The sequence below is a fragment of the Lepidothrix coronata genome, unplaced genomic scaffold (genome assembly GCF_001604755.1).
Source record: "Lepidothrix coronata isolate B3197 unplaced genomic scaffold, Lepidothrix_coronata-1.0 Scaffold53, whole genome shotgun sequence".
NCBI classification, from domain to species: Eukaryota; Metazoa; Chordata; class Aves; order Passeriformes; family Pipridae; genus Lepidothrix; species Lepidothrix coronata.
In genome coordinates, this window is record NW_016690233.1 from 115476 (window position 1) to 129474 (window position 13999).

The following is a 13999-nucleotide window of genomic DNA, read 5'->3' on the forward strand; positions in this document are numbered from 1 at the left end:
GTTTTGTTTTAGACTCCATTTTCTCTACTTGTGCAGCATAGTCTGCCCACTCAATGCTATGAATTTATTTGCAGCAAAGATATGAAGTTATTTTTCTATATACTCGCAGCAAATCTTGATTTGCAACAAAAACAGACTATGGAATTAAACCTCACAAACTCTAAAATAAAGTATCAATGTTCAACATTTTAAATTGGAGGTATATAGTAAAGAAATTCTGTTATAAGTACCTACTGAAGTAATGGATTTATAGCTTAGTAATTATTATTATTATTATTACATCATTATATATGTTTTTATAGATCACAGAAAAATAATTTTAAACATGGCACCACCATACACTAATTCTTTTGCATGCTACCTCTTCACTTGTATCACTGGTGAAGTAACATCCTCATTTATTTAGTAATCTAATATCACTATGACAGTATAAAGAGCCAACTAGGTTTTTACAATGTAAATATAGCGACTGAAGTGTATTTTCATGAGTTGTCCGACCAATAACCAAATCAATCAAACTTTTAAATAAGCAATTAAAATGTAAGAATGCCTGTAAATGTAAGTTTGGGTAGTTCAATTAGTGGTCAGTGTGATGACTCTGTATGGTACTCTTACTTCTGATGGATAGTAGTGGCACCAAAGAGAAAGAGAAGCCATTAGCTGCAAAGAGTGCTTCTTCAAAAACTGTCCTGCATCCAGACACGTTGTATTATCAGCTACTGTTGTGCCAAAAGGAAAGGGATATCATCGCATGGTCTGAAAGACTGAAAAGGCCCAGAAGGATGCCCCAAAGGTTGCCCATGACCTTCAACACTGAAAAGGCTGGAATGATCCTGTTTTCAGAAACACACTGGCTCAGTCTTTCAGAATCTTCTACTCAACCCAAAATATGGTACCCCAATTTTAATCATCTTCTGTAACTAAAATTCAGAGTGAAAAAAATTAACTTCTGTAGATGCTCTTCTAGGACACTCATTGCCACAGTGTTGGTAGCTGGGCAGGCACAAGATAAAAAACATTTGAAGTAATTTTCCCCAACAATTCCAGAGGTACTGGGTAAAGCTTGCATCTGCTGATTTCATCATTACTCATAAAAAGAGTTAGAACCTTTCTGAAATCAAAGTGCAATTTAGTTTCACATATGTGAAGTGTTAAAAACCTTTCCAGGTTCTGTATTTAGCTGGAACTGCTTTCTGTAGAGGTCCTTGGAAGACATCATTGCTCTATAAGCTGTTATGGAGTTACTCCTCCAGATGCACTACCTAGCCAAGACTAACTAGTCAAAGCTGACTCTGGACCTTAAATACATCAGCAGGTGCAAAAATCACTGATACTGCAAATCCCATTAAGTCATTCACAGAAAGAGATTTACCACAGTGCAATGGTGCTTTGAGAGAATAAAACTTCAAAGATAACAGTAAATATAGAGATGCAATGAAGTTATTTCTGCAGTTTTACTCTGGAATGCTACAGCAGTATGATGCAAGTGAAAGCTGGATATATAAAATTGCAACAAAATGAGAAACAGAGCTGTAAGAGCATTCTTCACTAAAAATTTCATTTTTTTATTATCTGCCTCACAGAGTAGCTTACAGCTAGGAATAAAATTCAGAAAACACATCTATAAATAAAAACTATGAATAAGTTCTACATAGTTTAAGTCTCCAACTAATTGAATCACTGAATAAACTTAGAATACAGTTCATCTTCGGGACTCTTAAAAATTAAGTTCTTTTATAAACTAAAAAAACTAAGCATCTTTTCCTGATCTTTCCTGGAATCTGTTACCTGTGTATTTTTAGCAGTTCTTGCCAATCTAGAGAGCTCCACCAGATGTTTGGTCAGGATGTCTTTAATACATTCTCTTTTGGTATTGTCATTCTCCTTCTCAAGCAAGATCTCCAAAATTACAGTGCGCAGAGCCATGATGGGTTCCTGGAAATGGAAGTCACTGTCCTTGAGAAGTTGGGACTGTCTCTGCCACTTCAAATAAACTTCATTCAGTTGTTGAGTAGTAACAGATCTACAATTGTTACCGAAAGAAAAAAGACCAGTTACTAATTCTCAGTAAACATTCGTGAAATGCAAGATCTCTAAAAAGTGAACTACCAAGGAAGTTCACAATGTACAGTTCCAAACCAAGAAATAGTCCATAAAACCCTACAAATGTTTACTATATGTGGACTAAACTGGCAGCCTTCCAGTTTTAACAAACACAAAGATCAACATTACAGGTGAGCAGCTCCTCTGTAAAAGTTCCTTGTGTTAAAGGTCCATCAGCAAAGGGAATAGCATTCGAACAGAGGGCTGCTTAAAAGATCACAGACCAAGACTGTTTTATTATATAGGTTATATATGGATTAATACAAGAATAAATTCTAAACTGTCACACTGCAGGTTGCCATTTCATGTATTATTTTCTTAGGCAATCCATTAACTGCAAACAACAATAAGGTTCCAGACAGGCTAAATGACTGCAGCATGACTATTAGCTACCAAACTGACACAACTATGACAGAGAAAATTCAATGTTAATAGCACTACCAAGATAAATACCTTCCTGTGATTAAAACACACTGTTAAGAATATAGTATTAGAGGTCCATGAAAAAAGTGATTCAAACTGAAACAACTTTCAATAGAGCTATGGGTGTCATGAAGGAAATTGAAAACATTTTTAGAAAAGAAACTACAAGAGGATGACTCAGTTACCTGAGTAAAGCAAAAGCTAGGAGATACGACTGCTACCTTGGAGTATACTAGGGAACTCAATACAAATGAAAGAAAATAATTATTTAAAATACAGTATTGGCATAATATCAAATAATTCAAACTAGACTGTAAATAAATCCAGTCTGGAAATAATAAGAGAATCTAAAATTGTCTTCACATAGTAAAGCTAAAATCCTTTAATTTTTAGGATGAAGTTCGAGATGCTCACGAATAAAATTTGTTGAGGTTGTTACAATTTTCGTGCTATGCTTGATTACTAAAAATTCTGAAAGCTCAGAAACAATCTTAAACAATCTTAAAAAATTACCTGGAGAACAGCAGACCTGTGTTTTCCAACTCTCCAATTAGCTGTAGTCTACAAAGGGTTGGGTATAATGAATAAACAGATTCAAGACTCCCTTTGCACAGCTCTTCGACTTCATTCACTCTATGGATTTAGCAGAGAAACAGTAAATTTATTTTTTTTTTCGCTATCCACAAGTAATTGCAAATATCCATAACATAATTTCCACACAGTGAACAGAATTCAAACAGCTAAACTATTCAGTCTGGAGTTATTTTATATTACCATTAAAATTAAAATAATAAATTTTGTCAAAAAAAGAAAAGACAGTAAGCATATATAAACCCCAAAGTTCAGCCAAAGAAGAGCACCCAACACTGAAATCCACTTTAGAGGAACACAAAGTAAGGTGGTGTATACAACAGCAAATGTATCTTCAATTAGCACACAAATTATATATGCACAGATGACAAACTGAAGTTAAAAAACTTAGAAATAAAGTTGCGGTCTGGAGGTATGAATTTTATTCTATGCAGGAGACTTTATTTAAGCCCATAAAACCCCATGATAGTCTTTCATATATAACCTGGGAGTAGAAACACACATTGTCTCCATCTCTCTCTATAACAACACAGTATTTGCATACAGTTACCTGGCATCTTTAAGACTGTCATGGAAAGCAGAGAATTCCTTATCTCGTAAAGACTGAAGAGCATCATACAAAGATTCATGGTAACCTGGTCTTCGCGTTTCATCTCTAAGAAATAAAACAAAAGTAACATAAAATAAAAAGAAAAGTACATTTCTCTACAATACATCAATTTTATCTTTATGACATATATTTTCAGTTGTAGATTTTCTGCAGCTGGATTGCTATTTTTGCATGATAAAAATAATGATCCAATCTTTTATTACATTTTAAATTAATTTAGCATTTTATAAATTCAAGCTGTTCTTTTTAAACAAAGAAAAATAGTAATTGTCGAAATGTTTGGAATACAGAGAACATGTTCACAGTTGTATCAAAAATGTGCCACAAACTCAACTGCACAATAAAAGTTTAGTCATAATATCTCTCTCAGTATTATGCTGAAACATACATATTATAGTATATATGCAACTTCAGTTAAGAATCAACAGTTTTGTACAGGTAACTTCAAAAATATTCTTAAAATAGAAAAAATAAATAAAATCAGAAGGTTAAAAAACCCCATAGTGTTCAATAGAATTTTCCCTTCTTTGCCCTTTTGGCTTTTCTTTCTCCTTTTCCTTGGCCCTCCTCTTTCCTGCCATCTCTCTCATCTTACATCTTCCTTTTCTGCTCCTGTATTAAAGGTGACTACTCCATTTGCCAAGGAGAGTTATACAGACCCTAACCCAGGGACGAAGAGAGCACACCTATAAGAAATTTGTTCTGATTGTGGCATAACAAATGCCCTTCAACAGGCTGTTCATGAAGTTCTCCAGATGAGTCTTATCAATGATTTCATGACAGTGCAGGAGAAGACAATGAACACACCAGGAGTGTGTTCCCCAGAACACCTCTCTAAGTCTTAGGAGAAAAATTCTCCATTCTTCTGACTACTAAAAGTTGATATAGGAGGAGACCCCACCATGTAACTTTTGCTTTGCCAAAGTGTTGTGTATCTATTCTGTATTCTTCCTAAAACATGCCACAATGCACCTGTACTAAGAAGGAACAGAGATTCTGGCTAGTCACATAAAATAACTACTGCCATATATGGCATACCCAGTTACACATTAAGGAAGGAGATTACTCCTTATGAGGGAGTAGCCATAAATCAATACTGATGTTTGTCTATCCAGGTCTTGATAACCTCTTGTGGCTTATTAAGTAATATTTTCCCCATTTCCTTATAAATTAGACATTAAAAACTATCCAACCCTCACTTGTACGTAAGGTAAGTTTACTATCCGAGTCAAAAATGGAAAATTTCAGTTCACAATTATGAACAATCAAAAAGAATTAACCTGCGTACAGTTTCCCAGGAAAATGGAAAGTGATGTGCATACAAACCAGGGAGGTATAAGTGAAAAAGACTGCTTTTACATTCAATTATTAAGACAAATTAGGTGACCTGCTTCACAGAAACTACATTCTCACCTTGTTCTTTTTGGTTGGATCTGACACCACTGCCTTTTGCTCAATAAACTAGCAAAAGTTGGTTTACCTGACAAAAGAGATGTGGCCCCACTGCATATTCCTCCATGCTGCCTGGTAGCGCATTTCCTGTAGTTCTGTGCACCACTCAGTGTTTTCACGTTCCAGCCCTTTTAAATACATGGAAAGAGTGTGGCAAAGACCAAAATTCTGCAAAGCCTGGAATTAAGAAAATTACTAGAAGTTGGTTTTCCTCCTTTATCAAACTGAACTAGTTTTTTTAAAGGCTTTGTTTTACCTTTGCAAACAAAGAAGCCTTTGCAGGTATGACAAGACCATAAATATTTCTAAACTCAGCACTACATAACATGAAAACTTTTTAATAAAACTACTAATCCCACTATTGATATCTGCACCCCCAGAAAAGCAGTTTCATTACTACCACCATGGGTGGCATTCTTTTAAATAAATTTCCACACTTTGCTTCAAATTAACTATGAGTTCACATTTCTCCATTCCACCATTCCCAATAGTAAGTCAAAATGGGTTTTACTTCTTAATGAACCATTTTCCTGGTGGGGATTTGAAAAGGTTTCCTGCAACACCTATCTGTTTGCAGACCATAATGTCTTTATAATTGTGACCAGTTAACTAGATTATGCATGCAGCCATTATGAAGGAGAAATGCAATGGAATTTTAGCAATGATACTAAATAATTTGGGGTAAGAAAATAAAAGAAAATTTTCATAGGAAAATTAAATGAGGAGAGAAACAGATATACCTGTGCTACATTATTATAGAACTGGTGTAAACATTTTTAGGCTAAAAAAGCAACATACTTTTTAAGGGTTCAAAATAGCATAAATTCTATTTATTTATTGTATCAGAAATACCACAGTTTCAGTCAGATACTTGCCACAATGGAGAGGTTTGAAGAATGAGAGAGGAAAAGTAACCAATTACATTACTTTTCATATCCTGTCATTTTAAGAGCTGGCCTTAAGTATTTCACAAAATTCATCACCCATGACTTGGGTGAGTGACAAGAGGAATAGGAACCTTAACGTTTTCAGGACAATTATTGAGTTGTCTTATATTACACAAGTTTGGATGTGTATGACAATGGGCTGGACTTGATGAATAAAGGGATTGCTTTTGGTCCTAAAACAATTTTGGACTTAATACAAATGACTCAGTATGATGGATATCAATTCTTACATTTATTTCCTCTTACAAAATAAGATTACCTCTATTATTCCTGCCTGGCGAGTAGATGGAGAGAGGCTTGTCTCAAGGTCATATGTTACAAGGGCTTTCTCCCATACTGCTTCATGCTCATATGTTCTTAGCCTGTTGTAAGTTAACAGGATGTTTTCAATTGAAGTTCCTTATTAATAAATGAAAGCAATGACTCTAAAGAACATAAGAACATCAATAAATTATACCGCGCTAATGGTTGTAACATTCTTCCTCCTCCACAGCCATAGAGACTGTCAGGTTCTCCAATGCTTCTGTATATGTCCATGAGAAGGTCCTAGAAGATGCACCACAAAACTGAAGAGTTACCTTTTTTTGGAACCAGTTCAAGTTAGTTTTACATATATCGTGTAAGTTTGTAAATATAAGTCCTTGCACGCAACACTATCATTGCTAAATTTTCCTTTATGCAGTATCTGAGCCTGTTATCATCACAGGAAAAAAGTTATGCAGTCTAGCAAAAAACTCTTCAGGACTACCTACCTTCCCTGCTAGTTTATTAAACAAAAAACAGAACTGGGCCTTAGATGGACTGGCTGAAAAGCAAAAGGCAGTAGTACTGAATGAGCATCAGACATACCAGCTAAGCAATGCATCTTAAAAGTTACACAAGCACAGTTCTGGAATAATGAACAATGCGAAGAAGTAACTTAGACAAGGCTACTGGATCAGATTTGATATATCAAATAAACTTGCAAGAGATACTACTGCTTTGGTTTTGATTAGTACAGCCTCCCACACCACATGTTCATTTTTAATGAACATATATCTCTGACAAAAACTGAAAAATACTTGGCTAGTTATCACCATGAGTTCAGTTCTTTCAAGGAACAAAGTCTGCTTGCTGTGATGTAAAATTTGCCAGTTAATTAGTGTTTCAGGTGAACGAATACTCAATTTAACTTGTCTAGAAGGCTACTTTGTATTCACAGTTCACTTTGAATTAAAGCATGAGGAGAACTTTCAAACACAATTTTTGAATTCAATTAGATCTGCCTTCAACTCAGATAAAATCTACTCTTAATAATAATTATATGAGAAGTTTTGCTTTCAGATTATGTACCTGTAAACTTAAGCCAGTTTCTTCTTTACTTTTTTCATTCAAAGTAGTAATAGTTGTTTTTTGACTTTCTTCTTCTTCAAATGTCAAACTCTTAGCTGCTTTAAAAGAAGATCTAAAAGAAAAGTTTCAACCAATAAAGTTAAATTAAATTTCATACAAAGAACTAAAGAAATTCTGAAACAATACTTAAAAAGTAAGCAACTTAAAATACTTAAAAAGTATTAAAAAGTATTAAAAAGCAACTTTAAATACTTAAAAAGTAAACAACAAATGCAAGACCATGCCTGTCATACCCCTAAATCATTCAAAATAGCTCTCCACTAGAATAATGATAAGCTGAACTGAGAATATCAACATCAAGGGATTTTAACACTAAAGCGTTTTTTCAGAGATAAAAAAAAAACCCTTGTAATTTCCAATATTTGATTAGATCAAGTTGCTCTTGTGAATGGCTGAAGCATTCTTTCTTCTGTCAAAGAATAAAAGCAGTTAGTTAATGCATATGCTTATAATCTTCCTCTTGTTATATTTTCACTACCTTAGAGTTATTTGTAACAAAAACAAAGCTTCTAAACTAGTTCCATATTTTGATCTTGCTAGACCAGAAGACAAAAATAATTGTCCATTATAGAAGAAAACTCCTTCTCTACAAGGATCATTCAGCTCAATCCACAACAATTCTGGTTATCATTCTGGTGTTTCCTTCTTTCTTTGATTAGCTTCTGGCTTTAATTTAACCAATAGCACTAAGAAAAGTTTCTGATTATGAGTCAATGTGTTTTGGATCACATTCAAGGATTGGTAGAAATATTTTCATGTCCATACATGCACTTATGGAATATTTTTAAAGCTTCCTTCACTTTTCACATAACAAAACACTACTGGGACACACAAAACATGACCCATTTTACCAGAAATGTCAAGAAACTGCACTCCTCAAGCCTCATACCTTTCTTGCTGTTTGTCTCTGTTTATCTTGTCTGCGTAGATTTCTGCGTAGAGCAAGGCTGTGAAGTGAGCAGCACAAGACTGTGCTGCTATAGCAACCTCAAGATAATTCAGATCCAGCCAGAAGCTGTCATCAAAAACTGTACCTGAAGCAGATCTGATTAAATAAAGACTTTAATACTGCTGCAACAGACCTTCTCTCTGACATTAAACAAAATAAATCCAAACTAACTATAAAGCTTTCCAAAGGCTAATTTTATTTTAGCACCCCCCTCAAAACCCAAACTACAAGAAGTTTATCAGACAACAAGTTTTTTAGAAAACTCCTTCAGCATAGTTAGAACCCCTTAAGTCCAGCTATATCACTTCTGTAAAAAATGCAAGGTCACTACTGTATCTTCATTCTTTTGACTGACATGTTCTCTACCATGTTCTTCTTTAATCTAGAGCATCACTAGATATTAGAACAGTCATAATTAAATTAAAGCAACATTTTGGAAAGTGATAATTCACCTCTTTTGTCTTCTTAAGTAATCAACAACAGCAAGCATGGCTCGTCGAGATACTTTATCCAAACTTCTAAAATTATGGGTTTCTTGCTCTGGGATGCATATTTCAAAGGAAAGAATATAATGAACTTTTGTCGTAACATATTCTTTTTACAAAATAAAAAGGTCTATTTTGTACTCAAGAAAGTAACTAAAAACTTCCTTGGATGGCATTTCCAAAATTAAACTAATATTTTGTCACAAAACGTATTTTTCCTCCTTACACTATGTTAGAGACACTACAGTAGTTTATACCACAACTTTATCAAATTATCTTTGTATTAATAATTAATGTATTATATTTCTCATTATAGAACTCAGAGATGAACTAACACGATTGCACAAATCTCCATAACACACCTCTTCTCTTAGGCTTGAGACATATAAAGTTATTCCAAAGTCACAGAAATACTTGCTAGTAGCTTTATTGCAGATTTTATAGTGTGGATGCTTACACAAAAAACACTATTTCCCACATAGAGACACACTTAAAGAATTTCTATTTCTACGCCTTGCTTCCGGATTAAAAAAAATAAAATAAAATCAGATGGCTACAAGTTGTGTTCCATTCACTTGTTTAAAAATTTCTCCATTTTTCTGGTAATTTTTGATTTATCAATTACAAGAAGGAAGAAACAGGGAAAGCATAACCAAAGGTTTGATTACTACTACATTACAGTGAGATGTGGAACTAGCAATTTCCCCTAAAGAATGCAAAAGCCATATTAAAGAAGAAGTATCTGGGCATTTTGTGTGCTTCAACAAACAGAAATGAATGACACTTAGTTTCCACTGCTACCAAAGATCTGACAGAAGGAACACCAGCTCCTTCTTTTTAAGTCATCTCCCACATGCTTAACTTTCAGAAGACATGCAATGGGGACATCTGACTCTCAGTTTCTAACGCACCATGACGTTTTTCTCTCCATTCCCACGTGCTGCTCTCCTTGGCAATGGAGACAGCACCTCACAGGCAGGGTCCATTCTGTTGGACTGTACAATCAACGCCCCAAAGAGCTTGCTGTTTCCTCTTTCATAATTTCATCAGATGAACAACTAAAAATTTCTGAATGAGTTATATTTGGGTACTAGAAAGTATCAATGAGTTAGGGGAAGAAAAAGGCACTGGCCAAGAAAACTGGAAGAAAACAGTTATTCTTAGGGCTTTGTTGAACAATAGGCCAAATTACAATAATGGCAACTGACAGCATGGAGTTCATACTCACTAACAAGAAGCTTACAGATATAAAATGAAAATGGTGCCTGTTTTTCATGGCATCAGATCGAAAATCTAAATGCTAAGGAGTAATAACTGGACAGGTATTTAGAAATATTAATTCAACAAAAAAATTACATCTCTTCCGCAAAATAACAGATTCAACTGACCTATTATTCGCCAGACCGACATGCACTAAGTCCAAAATATTCACTATTTTTAGTTTTGGTGGGTCTGACTCTAGTCAAGCAGTTGGCAATTCACAATTAGGTTTGGTTTCTCAGGCAGTGCAGTGATTGGCATGATGTTCACACCATTTATGCTTTAAACTGCCAATTTCTAGAACTCGAATGTCAAAATGGATCAACGCTAAGACTCTTGTTCAGACACACTCAACTCTCTCATGTCTAACTGCCTGGGTTTTCCTAGTTTGGATCCTGATGGATTGGAATTAATTTAGGTTTTCTTTGATCACAATCTAATTGGAAAGAATGCCAACAGTTTGATTAGAAGGTGTTTTCCTTTTAAAGGAACTTACTGCATTACTTATGTTCTGCTGCAGTACTTCTGGTTACAACTTCCTTTTGTTCTGCCAGAATGGAACAGGTCTTTTGAATGTATAGGGAGACCATTATCAATATTTGGCAGAAGCTAAAGAAAGGGTTAGTCTTCTCCAAGGAGAAAATACAGATAAAACTGCTTTTTATCACTCTTGTTTGAGTAAGAGAGGAATTTAACTGCCGATCAGTCATTTTAAGAGACAGTCCACGACTCAAGTCTTGCAGCACACAACATTGCATAACATCTAAATTCAGGAAGTAATAAATATCATCCAGTTGTGAATAAGGAAAAAAGTTATACTGAAGAAGCTGCTTGGATGCTGCCAACGAACAGCTTCAAAATTAACGCTATCTCCATTGAAAACGATCAAACAAGTGGGCAGAAGTTTCTAAAATTCAGTCTGCCTGCAAGCGCACATCATACATTTGATGTCAGGAGATAGTTTTTTCGCAATCAGAATCCCACTTTTAGTTGAAACAAAAATATCGTGACATTACCTGAATCAGAATTTGGAGTAGATCTACTAGACGAGGCAAATTTGCAACAGGCTGTAAAAAACTTCTGGATATGAAGTGACAAAAGATTTCTCCAAGATTCATCTGAGTCATGAAGAACTATATCATGAATCAAGTATGGAAGCAAAGTTTGACACAAGTCTGTTTTCACCTAGAAAACAACCATGCACAGCAGCTGCTAAGAAAGACAACGGAAAAAACCTTTCTTTCTCTAGGTTACAACCAAACTGACAACTACTCAAACAAACATGCAATGTTTGAGAAAGAACATGTAATATGAATAATGTAAACCACTCAACAGGGCTGTGCTGGCATTCAGCTAAAGTAGCCACATAAAGTTCATCTACGTTACAATCATCTCTCAAAACTTGTACTTCAAGAATATATTTTATGAGTATCTGCAATATATGATTATAAAGGTTCTGAATTATTTAACAGCAGAAATTACTATTTGTTATCAAGATAAGTAATCATATTTTTTATGCATCACAGCACACACATACATACATACATATATGTGTATGATTTAGCTCACCTCACACAGTGGCTTCATTAACTGTAGAACTTCATTTTTCACACCTCCACTGTCCAATATCGAACTAGTTAGGCACTTGATCCAGGTCTCATGACTTTCTCCCAGAGGAATCCACAGGTTTGTGTCATCCAAAGTTTCTAAACGAGCCTCTGTATCATTAGTAGATACTACAAGAAACTAGAAGGAAAATACACATAATACAAACATAAAAAAATTCTAAGGCACTTAAAAAAGCCATATGGCAATCTGCACAGACCAAAATATATTAACTATTACTGATGCTTCAACTGACTAACAATATCAATTCTGTTCATGTAAATGTCAAGTTTTCCAAGAAAATCTGAAAGTACTAAAACCAAAATTTTACTGGTAATATACCAAGGTCACTGTAGGCATCACGTTTAGGTCACAAATCAAAAGTTTCAAAATGAGGAAATATCTGATTCAAAATATCTGATTTGCGGTTAATTATGCACTTTTTTCCTGACTTATTTTCCACCGATTTTTTGCATCAAATGACACTGGAATCCTGAGAAAGTGTGTACTACATTCATCAAAGCCTCTAAAAAAATATCTATTTTTATTTTTTTCTCTATCCTATATGCTATATATGTAAGACATATCAGAAGAACTACCTTTTTTCTAGATGTTCTGAAAGGCTGTAGATAGATTAACAGGGGATCAGCTTTACTTTTATAAACTTCCCAAAATTCACTTCCAGACTCTGTGGCTAATATGTTTTTCAAACAGGAAACAGCAGCAGCTCTAACACCAATACTAAAAAAAATAACATACACAACATCTTTATTATTAATTTAATTCAGATATTTGACTTTCAAAATCACCTTTATAAATATACAAGGCAAATAACTCCACAGTCTATGTGCGCATCAAATCAGAAAATTTTGGAATAGGATGTGCCATTGCATATTTTATTATAAAACAAAGCCTGATTATTTCCTCCACAGCACTGCTATCCTGTACAGCACAGAGGAGACTCTCTGACTTGAGTCCAACTAGGGAATTTCTAGGAAACATCTAAGTTTGACCGGGTAAGTAATGCGAGCCCTGAAGCAGCACATGGTTAGACACTAACAGGTGTTAGCAAAACTTTCAGAGAGTTACTCTGAGCTGATTTGAACAACATACAACTTAAAGGCTCCTATTAAGCTTTGAGGTAACTAAATAAGTATACTCACCAATTATCTGTTAAAGCAGTATTTATTTGAGTTAACATTATGAAGACCCACTGACGTTTTCTATCTTCAAATAAGTCTGCTGCTCTAGAATCCAGTGCATTTTCAGCACGCTGAAGAGCTATGGTGGAGAAATCCATGGGACCTATTTCTCCCAAGCAACTTCCAACAGCCTCTGCAAATGCAAGTAATTTTACAGTCTTTCTGTAGTCTTATGAACAGTAAAACAAGGTCTCACCCTACTTTTAGAACTGAGATTGTTATGGGGTAAAAAGCTGCAAACATAAATAATCACTTAAGGAGCTTTATGATTAAAATTACATGTTAAAGAATTTTGCAGCATAAGACTCACAAATAATCAAGTTATGCTTTTTAACTCAATTTTCTAGGAGTGCCTATGGCTCTGGATGTTCCAGTTTATATCGGATAAGAATTTTATTTTTGCTTCTGTCAGAAACAGGCAAGTGCAAAAGGTCAGAATCATTCATGTTCATTCCCTAAGGGTATGGTAAATACAAACAGTAGCCTGTGTAAGCACAAAACGTAGACTGTAAACTCAGTCAGAATTAACCTACATTTTACATAAAATGATGTACCTATGTGTCCCTCATTTGTTTTCCAGACAAAATACAGAAAAGAATAAAACAAAACAAAATTGACCTTGAAAATAATATTTAAAAAGGCATGTTAATGTTCACCAGAAAGAAAACAAAATCTATTTCCCTGCTCTTTCTTTCAAACTCTGCATGTGCATGGAAAATGTTTCCATCTTCTACAACATTGTTTTAACCACCAGAACAAATAAAGAACACACTGAAGATACACAGGTTGGGTTTTGAACTAAATTTGACAAATCACCTAAGGAAACGCAATGAAGAGAAGGCTGAAAGCTGCAGCTTGCAGAGGTGCTAAAGAATCCATTATACTGAAGTCAACATGAGTTTCAGTTCCTCAGCATTTGTAATTATCAGTCATTAGTCTTTTAGAGAGACAATATATCAGGTGTACATATAAAGGTGTTT

At 34.6% G+C, this 13999-nt stretch overlaps 1 protein-coding gene across 2 annotated transcripts in view; it reads right to left on the minus strand.

The window, feature by feature from the left end:
• The window catches only part of ATM (ATM serine/threonine kinase), a 64766-nt gene that overhangs the window by 18457 nt on the left and 32310 nt on the right, over positions 1 to 13999 (minus strand). For both annotated transcript variants that reach the window (XM_017816054.1, XM_017816053.1), the window contains exons 34-46: positions 12981 to 13152; positions 12417 to 12558; positions 11782 to 11958; positions 11229 to 11397; positions 8920 to 9007; positions 8408 to 8563; positions 7459 to 7570; positions 6584 to 6672; positions 6386 to 6488; positions 5208 to 5356; positions 3668 to 3772; positions 3040 to 3159; positions 1789 to 2023 (exon numbers count right to left, since the gene is read on the minus strand). In XM_017816054.1, coding sequence (XP_017671543.1) covers positions 1789 to 2023; positions 3040 to 3159; positions 3668 to 3772; positions 5208 to 5356; positions 6386 to 6488; positions 6584 to 6672; positions 7459 to 7570; positions 8408 to 8563; positions 8920 to 9007; positions 11229 to 11397; positions 11782 to 11958; positions 12417 to 12558; positions 12981 to 13152 — 1817 coding nt within the window. The remainder of the gene's footprint in view (positions 1 to 1788; positions 2024 to 3039; positions 3160 to 3667; positions 3773 to 5207; positions 5357 to 6385; positions 6489 to 6583; positions 6673 to 7458; positions 7571 to 8407; positions 8564 to 8919; positions 9008 to 11228; positions 11398 to 11781; positions 11959 to 12416; positions 12559 to 12980; positions 13153 to 13999) is intronic.